This window comes from Histomonas meleagridis (assembly GCF_020186115.1).
Source record: "Histomonas meleagridis strain 2922-C6/04-10x chromosome Unknown contig_204, whole genome shotgun sequence".
Taxonomy (NCBI): domain Eukaryota; phylum Parabasalia; order Tritrichomonadida; family Dientamoebidae; genus Histomonas; species Histomonas meleagridis.
In genome coordinates, this window is record NW_027150808.1 from 184,658 (window position 1) to 208,680 (window position 24,023).

The 24,023-nt window shown below is 28.7% G+C and overlaps 6 protein-coding genes across 6 annotated transcripts; 3 read left to right on the forward strand and 3 right to left on the reverse strand.

The window, feature by feature from the left end:
• Nucleotides 1-1,676: 1,676 nt before the first annotated feature.
• GO595_003499 (WD40 repeat-like protein) lies at nt 1,677-2,684 on the reverse strand (the record flags this gene model as incomplete). The annotated part of the gene is made up of 1 exon (XM_067916527.1): nt 1,677-2,684. One exon carries the CDS (start codon nt 2,682-2,684, stop codon nt 1,677-1,679), a length of 1,008 nt encoding a protein of 335 aa, XP_067776356.1.
• A 634-nt stretch (nt 2,685-3,318) lies between these two features.
• On the forward strand, nt 3,319-3,579 carry GO595_003500 (Rps27bp; the record flags this gene model as incomplete). Its single annotated transcript, XM_067916528.1, has 1 exon — nt 3,319-3,579. The coding sequence occupies one exon, from the start codon at nt 3,319-3,321 to the stop codon at nt 3,577-3,579; it is 261 nt and encodes an 86-aa protein (XP_067776357.1).
• Nucleotides 3,580-3,761: 182 nt separating this feature from the next.
• GO595_003501 (uncharacterized protein) lies at nt 3,762-4,082 on the forward strand (the record flags this gene model as incomplete). The annotated part of the gene is made up of 1 exon (XM_067916529.1): nt 3,762-4,082. The coding sequence occupies one exon, from the start codon at nt 3,762-3,764 to the stop codon at nt 4,080-4,082; it is 321 nt and encodes a 106-aa protein (XP_067776358.1).
• A 491-nt stretch (nt 4,083-4,573) lies between these two features.
• GO595_003502 (Dedicator of cytokinesis family protein) lies at nt 4,574-9,244 on the reverse strand (the record flags this gene model as incomplete). The annotated part of the gene is made up of 2 exons (XM_067916530.1): nt 4,574-5,979; nt 6,547-9,244. The coding sequence occupies 2 exons, from the start codon at nt 9,242-9,244 to the stop codon at nt 4,574-4,576; spliced, it is 4,104 nt and encodes a 1,367-aa protein (XP_067776359.1).
• A 9,625-nt stretch (nt 9,245-18,869) lies between these two features.
• Nucleotides 18,870-20,696, reverse strand: GO595_003503 (Exocyst complex component EXO70A1; the record flags this gene model as incomplete). The annotated part of the gene is made up of 1 exon (XM_067916531.1): nt 18,870-20,696. The coding sequence occupies one exon, from the start codon at nt 20,694-20,696 to the stop codon at nt 18,870-18,872; it is 1,827 nt and encodes a 608-aa protein (XP_067776360.1).
• Nucleotides 20,697-21,031: 335 nt separating this feature from the next.
• GO595_003504 (cupin domain-containing protein) lies at nt 21,032-21,472 on the forward strand (the record flags this gene model as incomplete). The annotated part of the gene is made up of 1 exon (XM_067916532.1): nt 21,032-21,472. One exon carries the CDS (start codon nt 21,032-21,034, stop codon nt 21,470-21,472), a length of 441 nt encoding a protein of 146 aa, XP_067776361.1.
• Between the last annotated feature and the right edge of the window lie 2,551 nt (nt 21,473-24,023).

Sequence of the window (24,023 nt, forward strand, 5' to 3'; positions counted from 1 at the left end):
GTACAGCTCCTGAAAATCTTTCTTTTGAAGTTTTTGCCAGGATAAAATAATCCTCACTTTTATTCATTTTAGCCTGCAAAAAAGAACGTTTATTCTGATCGTCAGAATTAATTCAGCATAGCCGATAGAAAATTCAATCAACATTAATCGTTTTTACCAGAAAAAACTTTGTAGTCATATAGAAGAGGAAGAATTATATTGTTTTCCAGCTGAAATTGAATCCAACAATTTACACTCCGATCTATAAAGTATATTAATTTTGTTTTTAATATTTTACATATCAAAAAAGAAAAATAAAATCGATACATAGATTCATTTATTGTGAATTACATGAATAATATTTATACTTCTTCAAAATTCACAAAACTTCCTTGTTTGTGACTAGCTGCTACATATTCAGATTGCAACTTGAGAACACAAATTGCACCAAGTGGAAGAACTTCAAAAATAATTTGTTCTACAACAAAAGCTGCAAAATATTCAATCGACCATTCGAGTGTATTGTCGTGGTCGTGTGCTATTAGAATCACATAAGCAATGATCGAAATTCCTCGAAGTAACATTGCGACAAAAAGTAAACCGCACATGAAAAATAGTACAGATTCATTAGAAGAGCAACCACAGGCACTATTGAACAGTTTCCATATTTTGATTAAGTAAACAAGAAAGGCTGCTGCGATCGCAAAATCTCGTAAAACTGCAAATGAGGCTTCGACATAATGAGCTGTGTGTGTGCCTGACGAAGATGAATCGATTAAGTAAAAACATAAAAGAGTAATGATTTCTTCAATCCAAATTATGATAATCAAAATAAGCATAATTTGTTTTGTTTTATCAAAAAATTTGATATTCTTTTTTGCAAGGCATTCAACACAAACTGAACACCAAGAAAAGAAAATGAAACAATATGCTGTTGCAACAATGTATCCTGGTAATCCATTTGTAATAATTGACCAATTCTTCCAATAGCTATCATTTTTTGATTTTACGATTAATCCTGATACAACAAAGCCAAGACCTCTTGAAAAAACAGCGATAAGATAAGGAATTTGAGTTGAGTTTGCTTGGTGTGATCTATAGTCTTTTACAGTTACGAACAAGAAGACTACAAAAAACAAAAGAAATAGTGCTGCTAGTATAAAATAACTCGTTGACCACTCTGCAATATTTTCCATTTGTTTTAATATGATAATCAGCTCAGACGATAACGTTTCATTGAATACCATTCAATTTTTCTTTGCAGCAGATTTCGAAATTGTGGGAATCCCTAAAAAAAAATAATTATGGGCGGGAATAATCATATTTTTAATTCCAATGATTATATATAAAGTCACAATATTCGAAAATCGAAATTAACTAAAGAAATAAAAGAATATTTTGGAATTAAATTTAGATCTTTAAAAAAATTTTTTTATTATTTTTTAATAAAAATGTTTATATTTTCATAGGACAATAACACATCATTATAATCATATAGACTGCAGTGAAAAACCTGTACACATCTATAATTATAATAGAAAAATAGGATACACAGAGAATTATAGAAAATTTAGTTCACTGAAAATGAAAATGAATTCATTAATAACTCACAAGCGTCAAATAAACAAAAGCTATAAGGGAATAATTGCAAACATATTTCATAGCAGAAAAGTATAATTTAAAAACACATTCTATTTTTATTCAGAAACAATTGTATAAATTTTTCCATCATTATCACACACAACAACAAAAGGGTTATTTTCTCCTTCCCAATTTGCGAAGACCGCGGAGTTCACTATCATCTTTTTACCGATTTTGAATCCTTCGAAAGTTTTCGATCTATTTTTTGGGTAATTTTTCCAAAACAATTTGCTGCTGCTCGATGTGTTAAATTCGATTGGCCATATGAAAACAGATCCATCTTCTTCGCTTGTTGTCATTATGAAATTCTTATCTGGAGATAATGACAACTTTAATTGTGCCTCTTTGCTTTTATGTCCAACATATTTCCGTATTAAGGAAAAGTTATCTGTCGAATACATTCGAATTCTTGAATCATTAGATGCAATGAGAAATCTTTCGTTATCAAGAAAGAGTATGGATGTGATCTTCTTCCCATGCATTCGCTTCTTATGACGTGGGCCAACTATGAACTGTGTGATGCGTGAAAAATCAGATGTTCGATAAATGTGACAAAAGCCATTAAAGCATCCAATGGCTATATGTGATCCGTCGGGTGAGAATGAAACTGCTGTTGGGAGTGAATTAAAGTAAAATGTTTTGATAATTGAATGTTTTCTGATATCCCATAAAACTGCTGTCATATTAAATGTACATGCGATAAAAATGTTGGGATCATTGGGATTAATAGCTGATGTGGTAACAGCACTGTCATGATTAAATGTATCAATTAATTCACCAGTTGAGATTTTCCAAAATTTTACTGTAGAATCTAAGGAGGAACTCATTAATGTATTATCATCTTTCCATGCTAAATGAACAACGTCTGAATCATGACCAGAAAGTGAACAAACAGAATAAATATATGGATATGTTTCACTTAATCCACAAACAACGACTCGTTTATCTTCTCCAGCACTAGCAATATATTTACCACTTGGTGATGAAGCAAGAGTCCAGATAGAACCAACATGAGTTTTGATTTCTGAACGAAGAATTGGATTGGAAAATAATGGTGTTGTCATATGTTTGAGGAAATGCTGAAATGAAATCCGAGCTTGAATGTTAGATTGATTATTATCAAGTGTAACAGAAGAAGCAAGCATATTTTTGATTTTCTCGTTCAATTGAAATTTCGGTAGAATTTTTTCCGATAGGTCTAACGGAGCATAAATTTTCAGAGCGTCAATTGAATTTTTGAATTCACTTTTTATCGGCAATGGATTTTTACCGTGAAAATGTTCGACAAGACATTCATGTTTTTCAATAGATTCAAACAAGTAATTTCGCCTCAGCACAATAAAGGCGTTGTAGCTTCGAAAATGAAATTTACTTGCACAACCAATTTAAAACTGATTGTTGAAATTTCAACTTCCAACAAAAAAATAAGATATTTACCCATGTGTAGATTCGTGTACATAATAAAGTGAGTCAGTTTTATAATTAGAAACAATGTTAAAATGCGAGAATCAATCAATCTCTTTTCAACTATTTCCATTTATTATATTAACATTTTATTAAATTCCATGTTTGTCATTTTTGTTTGCAATTAAAGAATTTTAAGCTTGAAAACAAAGGATAAATGCAAGCTGTGAATTTTCCCCAGAATAACACAGACATGTCATGTGAAATAAACCGTTTGGCCTGACCTTTCCAAACATGAGTACACTCGACTGTGATATCCTCCATCCATCAATCGAGAAAGAAAAGCACACATGCAAGAAGAAGACTCTCATTCCAAACCCACGCTCAGAATTTGTTTCTCTTCGTTGCCCATCATGCATGAATGTTACAACCGCATTCTCCCATTCTCATATCCCAGTTTACTGTGAAGAGTGCAACACCACTCTTGCATACCCAACAGGTGGTCGCATCAAACTTGCAGAAAACGTTGAATGCCGTTCAAAGATCAGCGCTTAAATTTCTAAAATACCTTGAGTGAATTCTTGATTTTTTTTGTGTTTTTCAGCTTTAATATGTTTTGCATAACTTTATATCGAAAAATCACCGCAACAAATGAAATCTCGGTGCAAAAGACGTTAAAGTGTTGATAAAAATTGATCGGATTTTGATCGTTTATTCAATGGATTTAACGATAGAAAATGCAAGTTGTTGGGACAACCAACGCGACGACAGTACAATATTTGGGAAGCAGTAATTCTGGAATTGGCATGCCTGTAGTGTTAGCAATCGTATTTGCTGTTCTATGTGCACTATTTATATTAGGTTGCTTTATTTCAAAATTATTAGGTTCGAGTTGCATGAAAAAAGAAAACTCAAGTGACGGTGGAACTCTTGCTCAAAAGAAAGCCATTGGTAACCTCATTCCTCCAATTTTTTATACTGATAAAGTTAAAGATCCTCTTCTTCAGGAAGATCTCTCAGATCATGCCCTCCAAAAGTATCAAAGACTTGAACCATAAAGGAAAAACAAATATACAAATAGATGATATTTTACCATGATTAGTAGATCTAAAATTACATTTTTTCTTAATTTGTTTTTTGTTTTAAGTAGTATAAGCTCTTAAAATCTGTAATATGTTTTTTGTTCAAAAATAAATTCTTTATTATAAAAAATAATTCTTAAATGTGTTCAAACATTAATTTTTTTTTTTTTACTATGATGATAGAAATCTTCAATTGAAGGGCGTTGTATTATGTTTCCATAAGATGTTTTACTACGAAATTTTATTTTGTTTTTTTGATGATTTACAATTGTACCAATATTAATAATCATTTCATTAATTGTGCATAATACATTAAATTTATGGATATTCCTATTTAATCTTAAAAAATCGTCAGCATCTGCTTCATCAACACTTTCGCCATTGTTTGCGATTTCGTAAACTTTTCACTTTCCGCACATTTCGTTGTCTGATTTATTCACAAAAAAGTATTGAAAATGATTAATTTTTTATTTGCCAAATATTGACTTATTTTCGAGGTACGGCTTCAACTTGTCCGACAAATTCTTGAATCCTTCTTCCAGCTCGTCCTGCAGCGGCTTAAACTTTGGGTTACTTTTCACCAATTCGTTATACAGCTCCAGACCTTTCTTATTATATTCCAAAAACAGATTAAACTTCTTTCGCATTGATTCCGTATATTTTGTTCTCAAGCTTGTCGACAAGAACTTTTCGGCCATTACCACTGGTCCTTCGTTTACGGTTGTCAATAAAGATCCATGTAACAATGGCTGAATTGCATTTGTATCCTTTTTCTCCAATGCCTCTTTGTAAGCGTTTAGTCTTTCCTTTAGTTGTCTAATACTTACTCTGATTGGTTCGTATTCGATGATAATAATTCCTTCTTTCGGTACTTCGACACGTTTTGTTAATGAAGGCATCATCTGGTTAACCTTCAAAATTGTCCTACGTAACCATTGTGTATCTACGCTACCTTGAGCTTTCCGTTCACCTTTAACAAATGGTGCCTCAAATTTGAATGACTTAAGTTTGTTACCTTGTTCATACACAGTAACTCTTTGAGGTAATTCTTCCTTCTCGAAGTAAGGCTCCACGAAAGTAATTTGGATATATCCCTTATTTTTATCTAATAATAATCGATCGACGAATCCACTAATTTGTAACAACTCGATCTTTTTCTCGCCGTACAATGCCTTGTAAGAGTCTTCGATACGTTTTGAGACTTCGAAGATATGAGCCAATTTTGTTTCACGATAGATGTAAACTTTGCCATCTTCATCACCGAAAATTTTGCCATAAAAACTGACACGGTAATAACGGCCGAATAACCTATCGGTGCTGCTTGACATATTATCGATAACTTTATATGAAATTTCAGATTGTTGGAAAAACCGCCCGAGTTGAGCGAACATTTTATGTTTTTCAAATATTGGATAAATGACTCTCGTGATTTCATTCGACAATTCGAAATATCTACTTTGCTTACAAAACGTATAGATGTCTTGTAACACCATATATAAACCAGACTCACTAAATATTGAAGAATCACAAAATGTATTAATGTAAGGTAAATCTTCTAAAAGTTCTTCAGGACAAACAGCAGAACGTGCCTCAGTAAACAACGTAACAAACACTAACGCCGGATGTTGTAAGTCATAAGCGTTAGGCATACGTTTCAGGATCGTTAAGTATTCGGTTATGATCGCAATTTGATATAACTGACACATCAAAGCTTCACTTGTGTAATTATTTTTTGAGTTATATTCACTCAAAATTTGAATTTCTTCCGCTGACGCATCGGGCGATAACCGTAAAATTCGAGAGCGTTGTAAAATGTCATCGGCGTATTTTTCAATGATTGTCTTTGAATCTGAAGCAGCGTCAACGCGATGTTCTTTCCTTAGTTTTTCGTAATGCTTTGGGTCAATCAATCTCATGTCATTATTAATCTTTGTTAACTCAGTTACAGTATTATATATCAATTCCATATTTGAATCATTCTCGATATAATTCTTTAATGAATTATGTAAATATTTTGATTCAATATCATTATCATTCATCTTAGAAATTGCTCTAATGATACATACACGACTTCGATTATTAGTTTTATAATGTTTCCGTTCGACTTTAAATAGATATGGTAATGTTTGAGTCATTAAATCAGAAGCTTCGGAATGTTGTATTGCAGCTAATGATAAAACTTTACGTATAAATAATGTAAATGGTGGTGTTGAACTATCGAATAATAACTTCAAATGTTTATCAAATAATAAAATTAATACTTTTTGTAATGGATATATAACATCAATACAGATATCTAACATTAATATATGATATAATATATCAATAACAAATTTTCCTGATTCTTCATTACCTTTTTTCAATATGATTTCTAACATATGTAATATCGATAATAATGAATCTAAAGATATTTCTCGAATTTGTTGTGTATTAAATATACTTTCGACAAATAATGATGAAACTCTATTTTGTGACATTTGTGTAAATTTACGTCTTTTATTATTATTTGTTTCATTATTTTGTGCTTCAGCAGAACTTAATCTTTTTGTAGTAATATTTGTAGGAATTGGTAATGTAAATGTTGTAGAATTACGTATATCATTATTCGGATTATTTTTAAGTTTTTGTAAGAAGAAATGGATAAAAGAATTTAATTTGTTTTGATTTGCTTTGTTAAAGAATTGGATGAATTCATTATCATTTACATATCGTAATATAAATGCAATTACAGTGAATGATGTTAATAATTGATTACGATTATGTTTCATTTCATTATTAAATGATGAAATAATATCAATGTATTCATTAGCGATGTCACTTCTTACATTTTTCGGTATTAATGTGAAAAGTTTCGCTAATATTAAAAATATGTTTTGTATTGGTTTCGATTCTGGTGTTCGAATAGCTCTATCGATTAAGAATTGTAAAAATGATTTTAACATTTTGTTAAATGTTAATGCAATGAATAACTTTGGATTTAATGCTGTCTCAATGAATTGCGTTGATATCTCATCAACTTCAATTGAGATATTACCCATAAATGTCGCAATGAATGACATTAAATTCGTTCCTGCTGCTTCAAAGAAGTCTTGTGTAGATAACAAACTAATGAATTCGGCATAAGAGTTAACTAATATCTTTGCGTCTTGTATCGATTCTTTCATTAATTCGATGATTGACGTTGAGAATTGTGTTGAAAATATATTTAATTCATTATTAAAGTTGGTGTCTCCGGATATAATTATCGATTTCATTATTAATGAAAAAAGAAATGATGAAATATGTATATCAATTCGTTGCGATTGATTTTGTTGTGTGAATAATATCATATATTCGCCCCAATACTTAAAGATGGAATAATGCGCTTTTAATGTTTCTTTTTCAGTGACATTTCGAAACGCATAAGCTGATGAATAAATAGTTAACATATTATTCAGTTGTTGTGATGTTACTGTTCTTGTTAATCGGCCTAATGAAATTAAATTGTTGACTGATTCTTTAGGTAATGTAATTATATTGTTTAAAATGGTATCAAGTACTAAAAATAAGTTTTGTATTATGGATTCATTAGAGATTTTTGATACATCGATTTTGGAATTATCTTTTTTGGAATATAAACATATCGTGTCTTCATCATTTGAAATAATGGTCGACCTTAAATATGTCTGAATGTTTTGGAAGTTGCTTTGAATCGGTTTTTGATATTTGATAATGGATGTGTTGTATGATATTCCAATCGATTTAATTCCATCTTGTAAAAATTTCCCATTGATCACTAATGGTAATACTGAGATAGCAAATGGTCGGAATGCTTCTTCTTTTTCTTGTGTAGAAGCATGGAAATATTTGATAAAAATCATCAAATCTGAACCAAGTGGATATGGCAAATCAATAACAAACTCATCATCAAATAATGGAGCCTTTTCATGATAATAACATCGTGAGTATTCTTCATATACTAATTCTTCTTCATTCCATTTACTATGAATAGCCTTTAAACGGTCGCTTCCATTCAAAAGTGAAATTGATGCGATTATGTTACGTGCGTTAACTTTGGGAGGGAAGTCAAACTTAGATTGGCCTAAGTTAACGACTAGTTGGTGCCTATATTCGATTATAGGCTGTGTTGTAAGTGGATATAATGGCGGGATTTTAATGTATTTGGAAGGAATTTCACTTGGCTTATTAACACCTAAGAGATTCACATTAAAACTAAGATTAATAGGGAAGTTATCAGCTCTACTTTTTGGTTTGGCAATGTATGCTGAGATATAATCTGATGTTAATAACTTATCTGGAATTATTGCTGAAGGAAATTCACATCTGGTGCCTTTGATATTGTTATATTGAATATATGAGAAAGCAAATGGTGAATATGCACCTTTAAGTTTGGGCCAACATGCATTTACAGATGCAACTGCTTTAGATTGAGATGCTCCTTTCTTAAGATAAGCATTGCAAACATCACCGGAATCAGTTTGCAATACACGGAAATATTCTGCAACAATAACTGCTGTTGATTCATAATTTGTAATATCAAATGCAGCAGTTTTGTTTGTTTCCGCCTTGTTGTTAAAGAAACGAGAACTCGAATCGGGAATGAAGTTCCATCGTTCGCTAATGATTTTACCTGTTGTGGAATCAAGCATGAACATTGAAATTACTATTGGTTCAATGAGTTTGTAACTTGTTACAAGATCACCTACGCTAATGACTATTATTTTATGCATATTAAGTGGAGGCATTTTGTTAAGTTGAATATTATAAGATTGAAGTTGATAATCTGAAATTGTGGCTGTAGTTGCAAGGAAGGTGGGATCCTTCTCAATTGGTGCTTCTTTACCATTACCTTGAATTTCTGATCTAAAAAGTAAATTTCTGTGATTAGAATATTCTTTGTCAATTGTTATATTAGATGGATCAACATCATAAACGAGACACTCATCGCATAGAAGCGTAATTGATGGGTGCTCTTTTAATGCTTCTTTTCCTGCTGCTGTTTTAGAATTGATATCAAAGAAAGGATTTTCAATTTTTTTAGTTCCGAGAATTTTATGTTTAGGCCAAAATGCATCGCTTATTCCTTTTTCTTCGTATATCTTAATTAGCTGTGCATCTGTTCCCTGAACTTGACTCATGCTTTTTCTTTGTAATTGCCACTTTTCATTATTGTGTCAAATCGAAATCACTTTTTCAATGCTTTTATACTGTTACACTTTGAAAAAAAGTATTGAAAAATTGATATGGAAATTGTTCACATGTAAAAAGATAAATTAGCTTCCAAACGAAGTTTCATTATGCTTTATACATACTTCGAAGTAAGATTCAATATTGTGAAACAATGTTTTATTTTACAGATAAGGTTATTTTTAAATTAGAGTCACACAACAGAGCAAGATGATTATAACTGTTGAAGTTCCGTCGTAACGACTTTTTAACTGGAGTAAACATTTCAAAACTCTATAAGGTGAAGTGAGTTAACGTATGATCATTTCTATTAGATTTCTATATCATTTCCCCCAATTCCTTTCTCATGTCAGAAAACTTATGTATTAAAAACAACTTGATATGAAATTCTAAAATTACGAAAAAATATCAATAAACCATAATTTTTAATTTCATATCGTTAAATGTGATATATGAAAAAGGAAGAGAGGGGATAACAAATGAGTAAAGCAGTATTTCTAGTAATGTTTTCAAAGGTATTTAATTCTATTATTGATAATAAAAACGATAATTAAATGAATTTAATCCTTAGTGAATGTGTTCTCATGTAGCTTCAATCATACGGTTCACATAAGGTATTGGGTGGAGCATATCATTTTTGATTAAATCATAATTAATTTTTTTATAGTTAACTAAATAAATATCCATGACACTCATGGAAAAATTGCATCACTCATGTTGTTTGCCAATTCAAATGATTATTACTAGTTATTTTATGATTTGAATTCAATTAATTTAAATTTCATAGTTCTTCAATAGCAAGCTCATTTGCTTTTCTTTTTGAAATGGTGTTATGTGCTATAATTTGTCACACATCCTTCTGTGATGGAGAAATCTTTTCCCTCTCTAATCACTCTCAATTTATTTTGAATTATCAGAAAATTTGAAGAGGAAGGTAGTTTTCAAATAAATAAACTGCAGAAATAAAATCACTATAATCCCATTGCAATCATCTTCAAATCTAATTCAACAAGTAAAAGAATCATGCAATTTACCAGGAGTTAATACAACGTTTATTGCAGTTAATACAAAATTTATCAAAAGCAAAAATATAACTTCTGATTGTTTGATTGTATGCACATTATACCATTTAAATATATTTAATAACAAGTTCAAAAAAAGAAACAATAAGGTAAAGAACCAAATAAGATGGGACGAAATAACTTCTTTGGGATGTAATCCTGATGAAAATCAATTTCAAGTTTCCACTTCATCAAATACTTTTTCTTTTGAAGATTCACATTCTATTGATTTTTTAGTTGCTGTTGCTAATCACATACAATCTATTATTCCTAAATACAAGATTCCTGAATTTAATTTTAATGAAAAATATCTGGAAGGATATAAACTACCTGCCGATGCCATGGAAAAGCGAGTTCTGTTTCTTGGTTTTTCTACTGATCGAGAAATTCCAAATGAATTAATTACTAAAATTCAAAAAATCATTGAAAATAATCCATCTTACGTAAAAAATCATACTCTTGATCTTAATTATTTCATTGATTTCTATCCATATATGGATATTATTTTAGATTCAATTTCATTTTTACCACTTATTCGTCATCTTATCATTCCAAAATCATCACAGAAATGCCAATTTTGGAAGTTGCTTGCCAATTTTATATACACGAATAGTACTATTACAATGATTGAAACTCATGAAACATTATCACCACAATTTTCTGATTTCAGTGATGCTCTTATTAAAGCCACGCAAACTATCGTTACAGGCATCAGTTTCCATGACAATATATTTGGTGAAAAATTTGTTATCAAATTATCCAATATTCTTGAGAAAGGTTATATCAAATCCATTGCAATCGAAAATCGCCTCAACCTTCAAGGCTATCAAATGCTTCGCCCATTAGTTGCTACAAACATCGGCTTTCAATCACTTATCTTTCTTTCTCTTACTGGTTGTAAATATGTTCAGATTTCGGATATTTTGGAATATCTTACAGATCTCCAAACTCTAATTTTAAACAATTCAAAGCTAAATTTGACTCTTTTATTTGAGCAATTAAATAAATATCAATCACATAATTTACGTTCATTACATATTTCTGGGAATAAATTTTTAACACCAATAGAATTCGATATTAAATTACCATCAAAACTTACTTCTTTACATTTAGATAATGTACAATGGTGTGATAATGCAATGGAAAAAATAATTCGAGCAATTAGTTTGTTGCATAGTGATGATTCTCATTCATTTTTTGCACTATCTATTTCGAATAGTTTACAAACTAATTCACAATGGAACAGTTTTTACAATTTCATTGAATCCTTCGATTGTAAACCGCTCAAAAAGTTATATTTCGATAAGAATCCAATTCAAAAACAATTTTGCAATTTTATTAAAATTTCTTCTGGAATCATAAATTTATCTCTACGTGGTTGTCTTAATTATGAAACCCCTTTTCTAAATGAACTTGGAGTTGCTTTTGGAGAGAATAAATCAATTCAAAAACTTTCGATTTCTGGAATGAATGAAATTTATCTTTCTGATTCAATTGAAAAATTACTTAAAGGATTCAGTGGAAATAAAACAATTAGTTTACTTGATTTATCAAAGAATCATTCGGGTGATATAATTATTCCATGTATCATTGATTTGTTTAAGAAATGTAATTCTTTAACTGAACTTTTCTTTGATGAAAATGATTTAAATATAAAATCTTTAAGGTTATTATTTAACAAATTACAAGAAGAAAATATTTGTGGAAAGATACATTTACCAAGAAATGATTTGACTAAATATAATGTATCACAAAGAGAAAAACTTAATTTACAAGCAATTCTTGAAGTCGTAGAGAAACGGTTAACTCTCAAAAACTCGAATAATTCAAAATTTGAAAAAGAAGATTCAATCGAATTCAAAAATTCACCTGAAAGCGAACAAAGTTACTCAAATTTAAGTGAAGAAAGTGTTTATCCATATACATTAAGTTTAGCTCCAAAAATACCTGAAGAATTTATAAAAGACATTAAAGAAGTTAACGAAAAATTAGTGCAGGATAAGGAGTGGGCAAAATCATTGGAATATGTGCCTGATTTTGATGAAGATAAAGTGTTTAATGAATTAAGTTCAAGATTTGCAATCCAAAATTTGATAGATGAATATGTTGGTAAAGAAGAGGATTATTATTCAAATGAATCTGATTTAGATAGTGGATGTAATATAAATCCAGAGTAGAATTTTATTAAAAATTAGTTGTATTTGATTTTTAATGATTTCATAGATAACTTTGGTGATAAATAAGTGCCAAAAATTACGTCGTTTTTAAAGTGAAATGTTTTCAATATTTTTGCTACAGACAAACCTTGTCAATTTAGTGGAAAAAAATTATTTAGATGTCATTTTTCTGTAAATTTGTTAGATAAAAAATAGATGGAGTAAAACGTCAGATTTTGATGCAAAAATTATGATATTAGGACATGAGAAGCTAACAAAACCATATAAATTATCGATTTTTAGAATTTTTTCACATTTTTTGAGTTTCATATTCTGGTGAATGCCTCTAATTAAAAATTTCGTTAATATCATATGCTGAAAATAGAAAGAGAACAAAAGATTTATTAATAATAAATAAAACATTATAATATATTTAAATTCACATATATGTTGAAAGAATAACAGTTAAAATATTGATGGATGGGAAAAAATGTACATTTTAGCATAATAAAATTATTAAATTATAATGATATATGAAAATATTTGAGTATATATTAATAGCCTAAATGTGATTGATATAATAATTGAATTCCTATATTAATAAATTTGGTGTACTAAATCACAAATGAGAGAGACCAAATACACTGGATGTTGAAATAAAAAACGATTTTCGTTAATATGCCTAGGCATATTTTCGAATATATTGTTGCCAATAAAAAATGCCAGTGTATACAATTTTATACCGTATTTTTATCCATAGCAAAGCATAGGATCAATTACACAACCGCAGACCAAACCTCCAAATCCTCTCAATCGATTTTTAAAGGGTAAATTTCGAACGATAGAAAACGATCCCACTTTTTTAAAGAAATTACCATTCTTTCAACCTGATTTTCAATCAAAATATTAATGACACATATTTTAAATGAAAATAATATATGGAAAACGGTTTGGCAAAATACAGTCCGATTAAAATACATTAAAAAAGTGATGATCCAAAGCATATTTATAAATCTATTCTACATGCCACCTAGAGGTATACGACCACATCAGTCACGTAATAAACGGATAAAAAAAACTCCACCCACTAAATTTACAAATGTAAAAGATATTCATAATTTTATGCAAAGCTTTTACATAGGGAAAAAAAATACTCATACGATATTTTTAGATATAGAAAAATGGAGTTTGGTCATTGGCTTTTTTAAGAAGCAGAAAAACATTAAAGAATTCACAATTTTTTTAGAAATTTTTACTTCTGATTCTCTTAAAAATCATCCAAATGTAAATGAAACATCCAAAATTTTCTCTATTTTTTTTAAGAATAATTTGTTTATACTTGGAGACCTTTGTCGTTCATATCTTATAGAACAAAGCTTCAATTCATCTCATCAAAATTGTTATTTAGTATTTAAATTAGTTGGAATGATTGGTAAATCAATTCCAAGTAAAGTTAATGTTTTAAGCAAATTCCTTACTCAAGAAATTGAGCCATTAACACACAAAGATGAACATATCAAACAATATTATGAAGAAACTAATTCTTATTTACAAAACATTGTCCAAAACATAAATAACAAACTTTATTCACTTGAACAATTATATCCTACTACTGAAATGATTAATTCCAATTTAAATGGAAGCATAACAATAAAAAATTTATATAATGTTGGTTATCCAGATGCGAATTCTCTTGCTAATACATTAATATCACTTGAAATGGAAAATTTTCTAGTTCCATTATGTAAAGGTATTCAATCACTTCGAAATGGTAATTTAGATCCACGTGATTTATATTTATATGAGAATGTATTTATGTTACCATTATTTATGAATGAATCTTCTGATATTAATATATTACTTCATTTTGAAATTCGTATTCCACCAAATTGGAGGAAAAACGTTATTATCGATTGGCCTAAGTTACGACGTTTAGGCGATAATAATATATTACTCTTATCTAAAGATAAGAATTGTGAAACAGTAAATGCTGTTTGTTTATCACGTGCTAAAGCAGAAAAACGATTTCCAAAATCGAAAATGTATGTTGAAATCTTAAACAAGAATATTCTTCCAGCATTTTTAGTCAGAGGAGAAATTAAACCAGGAGAAACTTATTATATGTTTGAAAGTCCTGATTCTTGGTTTCCTCATGAAGTATGTTTGAAATCATTAAAAAACATTAATGAAGATTCATTTCCAACAATATTTGATCAAATTGTTAAACATAAATTTAAACAAATTCCAATAGATGATTATTATGAATTTAATCAAAATGTTTTAAAGATTGACAATAATTCGATTAAAGATGAAAAAATGAAACAACCAAATAAATGGTTTTCTTATTTGACTGAAAAAAAAATTGATAATTTATTACGTGTTGATCATGAACAATTCGCTGCTCTTAAACATTTCTTTGAATATCCTTTAACTTTAGTTAATGGTCATCCAGGTACAGGTAAAACACATCTTGCACGTGAAATTGTACGTGTACTTAATACAAATACTTTAACAACGCCAGTGTTTCTTATTGCGCAAACAAACCATAGTTTAGATGCGTTTTTAGAAGGAATTATTGAGTTTGTCCCAGAAAATACAATAATTCGACATGGAGGAAGACCACGAACAACTAACAAAAAGATCCTTAATCGAATATTAAAACGAAGTGATCTAAAATCGTTATTAATGAATGAAAATTATTTTTTCGCATTAAGATCATCTGAAATTTTAATTAATCAAATGCAATCAATTAATTTTTGTCTTGCAATTTTGACTGAATTTGGTATAAATTTAACATATTATGTAAATCATGTAATTAACATATCAGATATGCAATCGTATGAAGTATTTTCATTTGTATATAATAATTTAAATAAATTCGATGGTGTATTATTTAATGCAAAAGATGTTTTAATATCAAAAGCAAATACAAAATTTCAAATTGATGAGAACCAAATAAATAAAATTAAAGAAGAAGAATTATGGAAACTTTGGTTCTTTGGATCACAATATGATAATTTTTTTGTACAAAATACAAACATTAAACCTTATGATTATAATTATGTTTATCAAAATGATTTTGTAAATTATTATGACAATAGTTATTATGGAGAAAATAATGAATTTTATGGTTATGATGATGATAATGTATATTTTGATGATGTTAGTTATATATTTCCAAATGCGGTTCCAACAGTATCAAAAATAACCAAAAAACAAATAATTAATAAAACACTTAAAAAGAAATCAATTAAAACATCTAATAAAGAAGAAGAGGAAGAAGAAGAGGAAGAAGAAAATGAAAGACAAGAACGAGATGATTTAGAATATATTATTAATACTGAAACAGATATTAAAGATTTACATCTTACAAATAATATCAAAGACATTAAGGATTTAAACTTATCTATTTTTATGGATGAAACTAATGAAATATTTAGGAAATATATAAACGAAACTAAACTTACTCCATTAAAAAATATATATAAATTCGTTCAACAACTTATAACATATCTTATGACAAAACGTAAAGAAATAATGCAAGATATTGATAAACAACAAAAAAAGATGCGAAAATTAGAATGTTTGGCTTATGGAAATTATTATCGACAGTTTAAATTCATTGGAATGACAACTACATTTGCATTACTATATAAAAGAGCAATCGAAAAATCTGGTTGTCAATATATGATCATTGAAGAAGTTGGTGAACTTAATGAAGCAGCCACTATTGGATTAATACCAAAAACGATTCAACATTTAGCAATGATTGGTGATTTTAATCAATTACGACCAAAAGTTGAATATGAATTAACTAATCAAATAAATCCAAATGCTTCATATGATATATCAACATTTGAACGTCTTGTTAAAGCAGAACAGAAATTAAATGGAAAAGATTTATTTACATTAACAATACAAAGAAGAATGCATCCTGAAATATCGAATCTTGTTAAAAAATTCTTTTGTAAAGATATTAAAAACGCAATAAATACAGAAGAACATTATTTAGCTAATGGAACATTTTCACATATTTCTTGTATATTACATAATAATCAAGAATCATCAGCTATAACATCACGTTCCAAAACTAATACATTAGAAGCATTATATTGTGCACGATTAGTATTGTTTTATAGATGTAGAGGATTCAAAGCTAAAGATATAACAGTTATATCATTATATAAAGGACAAATGTTATTAATCAAAAAGACACTTCAAACGTTATATCAAAATATTAAAAAGATAAAAGGATTTGATCCATTCTGTGGTGATACATTTAAAGATGTAACTATTCAATGTATTGATAATTTCCAAGGAGAAGAAAATAAAGTTACAATTATATCAATTACACGTTCTGATTCTATAGGTTTTGTTAAGACTATGAATCGAATTCTTGTAACACTTTCACGTGCTCGAAATGTTTTATGTATTGTCGGAAATGGTAAACTTTTAAAAAGTAATGAGTCAGGAATTTGGCCTCAAATCATTGAATATCTCGAGAAACAACATCATATTGTAGCGAAAGGTATTTGGACAAAGAATTGTTCTCATTTGGAAAACGCTGAATTTTTATATCCAATCATTGATACTGATGATATTAAAAGTCTTACGAATTTATATAGTCCATGTAATAATAAGTGTAACTATAAACTTCCATGTGGACATCAATGTCATTGTCATTGCCACTATAATGATAATCATTATTCATTTAAATGTAATGAAGTTTGTAATCATCCATGTGATAATTGTGGATACTTATGCAAAGATAAATGTTATCAATGTACTGAAAGAGGACATCATAAAGAATGTAGAAATATTGTTCAATATACATTTCCAAATTGTGGTCACACGTGCGAATTTAAGTGTTGTGATATTACAAAAGGAAATATAGTCTGCTATGCCGTATGTAATCATCCGTGTAAACTTTGTGGTGCACCATGTAAAGATAAATGTCATAAATGCACTATAAGAGGACATCATCAAGAATGTCAAAATGTTATTCCGTACACATTTCCAAATTGTGGTCACACGTGCAAGTTTAAATGTTGTGATATCGCAAAAGGAAATATATTTTGCAATGCTGTATGTAATCATCCGTGTAAACTTTGTGGTGCGCCATGTAAAGATAAATGTTATAAATGCACTGAAAGAGGACATCATCAAGAATGTCAAAATGTTATTCCGTACACATTTCCAAATTGTGGTCACACGTGCAAATTTAAATGTTGTGATATCGCAAAAGGAAATATATTTTGCAATGCTGTATGTAATCATCCGTGTAAACTTTGTGGTGCGCCATGTAAAGAAATATGTTATAAATGCACTGAAAGAGGACATCATCAAGAATGCCGAAATATTGTTACATATAAATTCCCTTCATGTGGACATAAATGGAATGTTTATTGTTACACCATCAAAAATGGAACTGCAAAATGTAGAGCGAAATGTGATGAATTACTGAATTGTGGACATAGATGTTGCGGAGTATGTTACGAATGTAAAATCTCTGGTCACCCAAAATGTACTGAGCAATGTTTATTTGTTTATCCGTGCGGTCATCAATGCACTTCAAATTGTAGCGACGAAAGTATTCAGCACCAGCATATCCTTTGTAAACATTGTCAGGCAAATGAAGAAAACGTGAGATACGTAATAAACGCGGAAAAGGTGTTAAACGGAATACAAAATGCGTGGTTCAGTGATAAAAGTGTGCTAAGGCATTCTTGGGGATTTAAGAAGTGTTCGTGCGGGACTTGGAATATGGTCGACGAGAACATGCCGTCATCATTTAATTGCCAAAATCCAAAATGCCAATTCCATCAAAATGAGCACTGTCAAATAGCTTAAACATCAATAAAATGAATCACTTGAAATCGTTGTATAAGAAATCATTATAAAAAAAATTGTTAAATATTAAAATATTGTGTTTTGACATTTTAGCATTAATCAAGTTATTTGACTTGATTTGCATTTCTTTTTCAGAATCATTATACAAATTACTAAAATTATATTTTGTAAAATAAAACGTAGTTTCACAACCTAACAGCTAATGAACCTATAATTGATAATGTATGAAAATAATAATCATTAACATCCTTCTTTATTAACTTTCATTTAAATATGAAAAATATATTTATGCCAATCATTAATATTGTTTTCTCAAAATCATTTCATGCTAATAACAATCCCTAATTCTTGTTTCCAACATGTTTGATACCATTTCCAAATATTAAAATCCTTATCGTAATTTCACTATTGAATTTTTGTAATAACATTTTATCCAAAAAAATATTTTTCTCACTGAATAACCAAAACCAAATCAAACAACAACCAAAACAATACAAAAACAGTATTATTTACTTCGCTTGGCCTGAGTACAGTTGGTTCACAAGTTGAATCGTTGTAGCTGGCGGATAAGTTATCCACTTTTCAGGTGTACGGGAGAAGTTACTATCCTTCCATTTGGTGTAAAATGGCTCATATATTGTGTTTATTTTCCTTACAACCTCATTCAGTATGGGTGCCATATATTTCTTATACTTGATACAATATTTCTCATGTTTATTCTGAAACTCTTCAAACAGCTTTAAGAAGTCTCTGAATTGGCGTTTGATTGTCATTCTTTGCTTCTTATTAAGTTTGACATGTCCATTTGGTAATCTCTTAATCTCTCCAAATTGTTCCTTTGGCGCTAATTTTGCGAATGCTGTATCCCATGTTAGTTTTATATAAGTTTCTTGGGACTTTTGGATGAGGTCTTCAATTCTTGTTAAGATATCTTGTGAAATATATGAGTCAAGTCCATATTTTTGAATTGCGCTATAAGAATAATGTCCGTTATTAAGAAAGAACAATTGGGTAACAATTGGATCTTGATAATGCTTTGCTTTTGAGCTTAAGTTATCAAGTAGCGCCTTAACGGATTTCGTGGCGACCGTTTCTAAGGAGTACCCCGGAGTTCCTTTCAATGCTTCTGAGTATATACAGAGGTCACCGAGGAAGAGGAGGACGTTAGATGTCAATGGGCTAATGTCACCACCATTAGGGATCATGTTGGTGTCATGTTTCTCTACCCCATGAATGAATTTATCAAAGGTCGTTTTTATGGTGCCCCGAATCGGTTCAAGCGCATCAATGAACTTTTTCAGAAACGGTGAATTTTCATCGGTTTCAGGTACGTCCAAAGGGTCAGACTCGACCTTTTTTAGCGTGGAGAACAAGTCTAAGTCGAAGAGGATATCCGTATGAGAGTTGAGTTCATTAAAATGAACTTGTTCAGTGACTTTGAAAAGTGATTCATATGTAGGACCAATGATACAACGTAAAGGAATCATATATTCACTCCCAAAGATCCGTTTGGCAATGGATATTTCTCTTTTGATAAGATAATGAAGTGTGAAGATATAAAGATGAATGGGATGTGAATGATGATCATATGATGGAATTTGAATAACATCTGGTTCTCCTGTATCGATGTAACGCTTACTGGATTTGGCTTGGAGACGACTAAGAGTTGCATCTATGAAGGCATTACGCGTGTTTGTATAACTTCGATAATGAATTTTGTTTTTGGTTTCGGCGAATAGTTTAGACATTGCACTGAGTTGGCTGAACTCTTCGTCTGTAATGGGATATGTAATGTTTTCACGAAGCTCTTCGTTGAGTATTGTAAATTTATCATCAACAAAATCAAAATATGAAATTGGAAATGGATCTGTCTTCTTACTAACAATGGATTCAAAGTAGCTAAGAAGAGAAGACTCACCAGTTGCATAAAGTGCTTGAATTTTGAATCTTGAATTAGAAGATTCTTTAAATTTGAGTTTCTCTAAAAGAGATAATGCGACCTTGATTTCGCCCATTGTTTTTAAGTAATTTTCAAAGTTTGTTTCAACTTGGGAATTGATAACTGGTGCAAAAGTTGTATCTTTATTTAGAAGATCTACAATTTTCTGTAGGGCTTCATGTGTAGCAACAATATTCGTAAGGATTCTTTGCTCGTTTTGCGTTTTATCATAAAGTTGTGAAAGAGCATCTTTTTGTTGATCAAATCTGGAAATAAAACGATTGATTGAACTATCAAGTGCTGGCAATTTAGTGAGTGCAACATCGCGAAGGTTTTTTAGATACTGATGTTGTACTGTTGGATCTGCTAAATTGGAAAGTTCTTGATTTGCACTCATTTCGATTGAAAAAGTGACAAAACGAAAGGGAATTAACGGTTTTGGCGATTATATTTGCTTGTTGCAACAAGAAAAAAACCTTATTAAAACTTATAATATATTTTAATAGCCATAAATTTTTAAGTGAAAAGTTTTATTGTTTATAAGTGTGGTATATAAGATTTATTTTGCATCTCCGAAGTAAGAAATAGATATTAAAATTTTTAATCAAAGAAAATCATAATTTGTTGCTTTCCTGTGTTTTTCAAGCTGTATTGGGAAACTCGAAAAGCATATTCTTTTTGATATCAAATAATGAACAATTGTTCATCTGCTTTGACTTCATTTTGCATTTAATGTCTATCAAAACAATCTCAGAAGGAAATAATTATACTGCTATCAATGTTGGTCCTGCACCAGAAATTGAAAAATATGTTTTCACAGGTTTTGGTCAACCAATCCCAGGAAAAGTTTTCTTACAACAATCTCTTCATGCAACTGGATCTGAAATTTCTTACACATCCATTCCTGCAGGTGTGCAACTTGCATTCTTCCATTCACATAAAGAAAATGAAGAAGTATATATTGTAATCAAAGGAAAAGGTGAATATCAAGTTGATAATAATGTCTTCCCAATTGAAGAAGGATCTGTTGTTCGTGTTGGAACTGGAGCTAGTCGTTGCTATAAGAACACAGGAACTCAACCTTTAGTTATAATTTGCGTACAAACCAAAGAATCCAAAGAACCACTTAAAACAGGTCATGATGCAGAGTTCCTCCATAAACTCACGAAGTAAATCAAATTAATTTTTTATTTTTTAATTCATTTGTTGCTTTATAATGATCCTGATTTTATGTAATAAAATAAGTTTCATTAAAGATTGAATACTAGCACTTGTGTGCATTTTGCATAATTAAATATTTAAGGTTTGTTCGCATGAAACCTATTTATGATGCGATGTATGTAATGAATTGTTGTTTTAAACAAACTTGTTTAATCATTTTAAAAAATTTAACAAATATATTATAAATGAAATTACCTGATTTTTAATGAAAAATTTTATTCCTTCTGGAAATGCAAAAACAAATGGCTTTTCCTTGCTTCGATTGGTTTTGTTTAAACAGCAAATCCGTTACTTCGCAGCTAACAACTTAAACTATAACTTTAAAAAGTTTAATCCCAATATATCTATCTCATTTGGTTGCTCAACCAGTTGTTCATATGCGTATATTGTGATTTTTAATAAATATTCACTAAATTCGAATTTAGCTTGTGCGACATTAAAGTATGCACTTGTCCAGAATCGACCAATGATGTTCATGCTTTATAAAATTAATGCACGGATGAAAATGTTTTTTGTCCCATCCTTAATGAACTTTAACACCCATTTTTCCCAAAAAAATAAAGCAATTGACTAGTTTACGGATAAAAAAATTGTGAGGTACGATTATACTCAACTGTAAAAGTAAATGTATGAGCCGTATCGTTTGATTTATGCTGTGAAAATCTCTAGGATTTGCACAAAAATTAGAACTGAATAAGGAAACATGATTCTTTTCACTTACAATAATATTAAATGTAAAATTTAATAAGATTTGAGAAAATATTTCAAATATCTTGAAATTAATTTGATATTTATTTTATATTGGAACATCAACTAAGTAACAACAACATAATTGTAAATGTAATGCATTCATTTCGGACTCATATAAAAATATAAATTATTGCAATATTTAATTTCTTTTATTTTTTTTTTTTCTACATGAATGAAACACCATGCAAAAAATTCTTATGTTAGTTTGATTCCACAAAAAAAATTAAAAAAATCTATCTCAAAATTATTATCGCGTTAACCTTGATTTTATTATTTCTGCGATTCATCAATATAATTTCTTATGGAATATAATATCACAGAGGTAGTTGTTAATCAAAAAATCTATGAAATTATTATCAAAAAATTCATCTTTATTTTGGTAAATTTTATTATCAAAACATGCTTCATTTCCATTTTTTATTGAAAATGAAGATTTGATGTATGTAGAAGAAGATGCTGAATTATAATTTTTTAAGAAGTAAATTTACTATTTCTGTATAACCTTTTTGCTGTGAAATTTGTATTGCAGTCAAATATTATTAATGTATATTTCAAATTATTAAAACATATTTCAAATTATTAAAACATATTCTAAATTATTCAAATTAATATTTTTTGCATTAACATCAATTCCTTTATCTAAAAGTAATTTTACTATTTCTATATTATTATTTCTAACTGCTATATGAAGTGATGTTTCAAATTATTAAAATGAATATTAAATTATTAAAATATATTATAAATTATTAAAACATATTATAAATTATTCAAATGAATATTTTTTGCATTAATATCAATTCCTTCTTTATCTAAAAGTAATTTTACTATTTCTATATTCTTGTTTCTAACTGCTATATGAAGTGCTGTTTCAAATTATTAAAACATATTTCAAATTATTAAAACATATTATAAATTATTAAAACATATTCCAAATTATTAAAACATATTCCAAATTATTAAAACATATTTCAAATTATTAAAACATATATAAAATTATTAAAATGAATATATTTTGCATTAACATCAATTCCTTCTTTATCTAAAAGTAATTTTACTATTTCTATATTGTTATTTCTAACTGCTATATGAAGTGCTGTTTGAAATTATTAAAAAATATTTTAAATTATTCAAATGAATATTTTTTGTATTAACATCAATTCCTTTATCTAAAAGTAATTTTACTATTTCTATATTATTATTTCTAACTGCTATATGAAGTGATGTTTCAAATTATTAAAACATATTTCAAATTATTAAAACATATATAAAATTATTCAAATATATATAAAATTATTCAAATGAATATTTTTTGCATTAATATCAATTCCTTCTTTATCTAAAAGTAATTTTACTATTTCTATATTATTATTTCTAACTGCTATATGAAGTGCTGTTTCAAATTATTAAAACATATTCCAAATTATTAAAACATATTATAAATTATTCAAATGAATAGTTTTTTCATTAACATCAATTCCTTCTTTATCTAAAAGTAATTTCACTATTTCTATATTATTATTTTTAACTGCTATATGAAGTGCTGTTTCAAATTATTAAAACATATTTCAAATTATTCAAATGAATAGTTTTTGCATTAATATCAATTCCTTTATCTAAAAGTAATTTTACTATTTCTATATTATTATTTCTAACTGCTATATGAAGTGCTGTTTCAAATTATTAAAACATGTTTCAAATTATTAAAACATATATAAAATTATTAAAACATATTATAAATTATTAAAACATATAT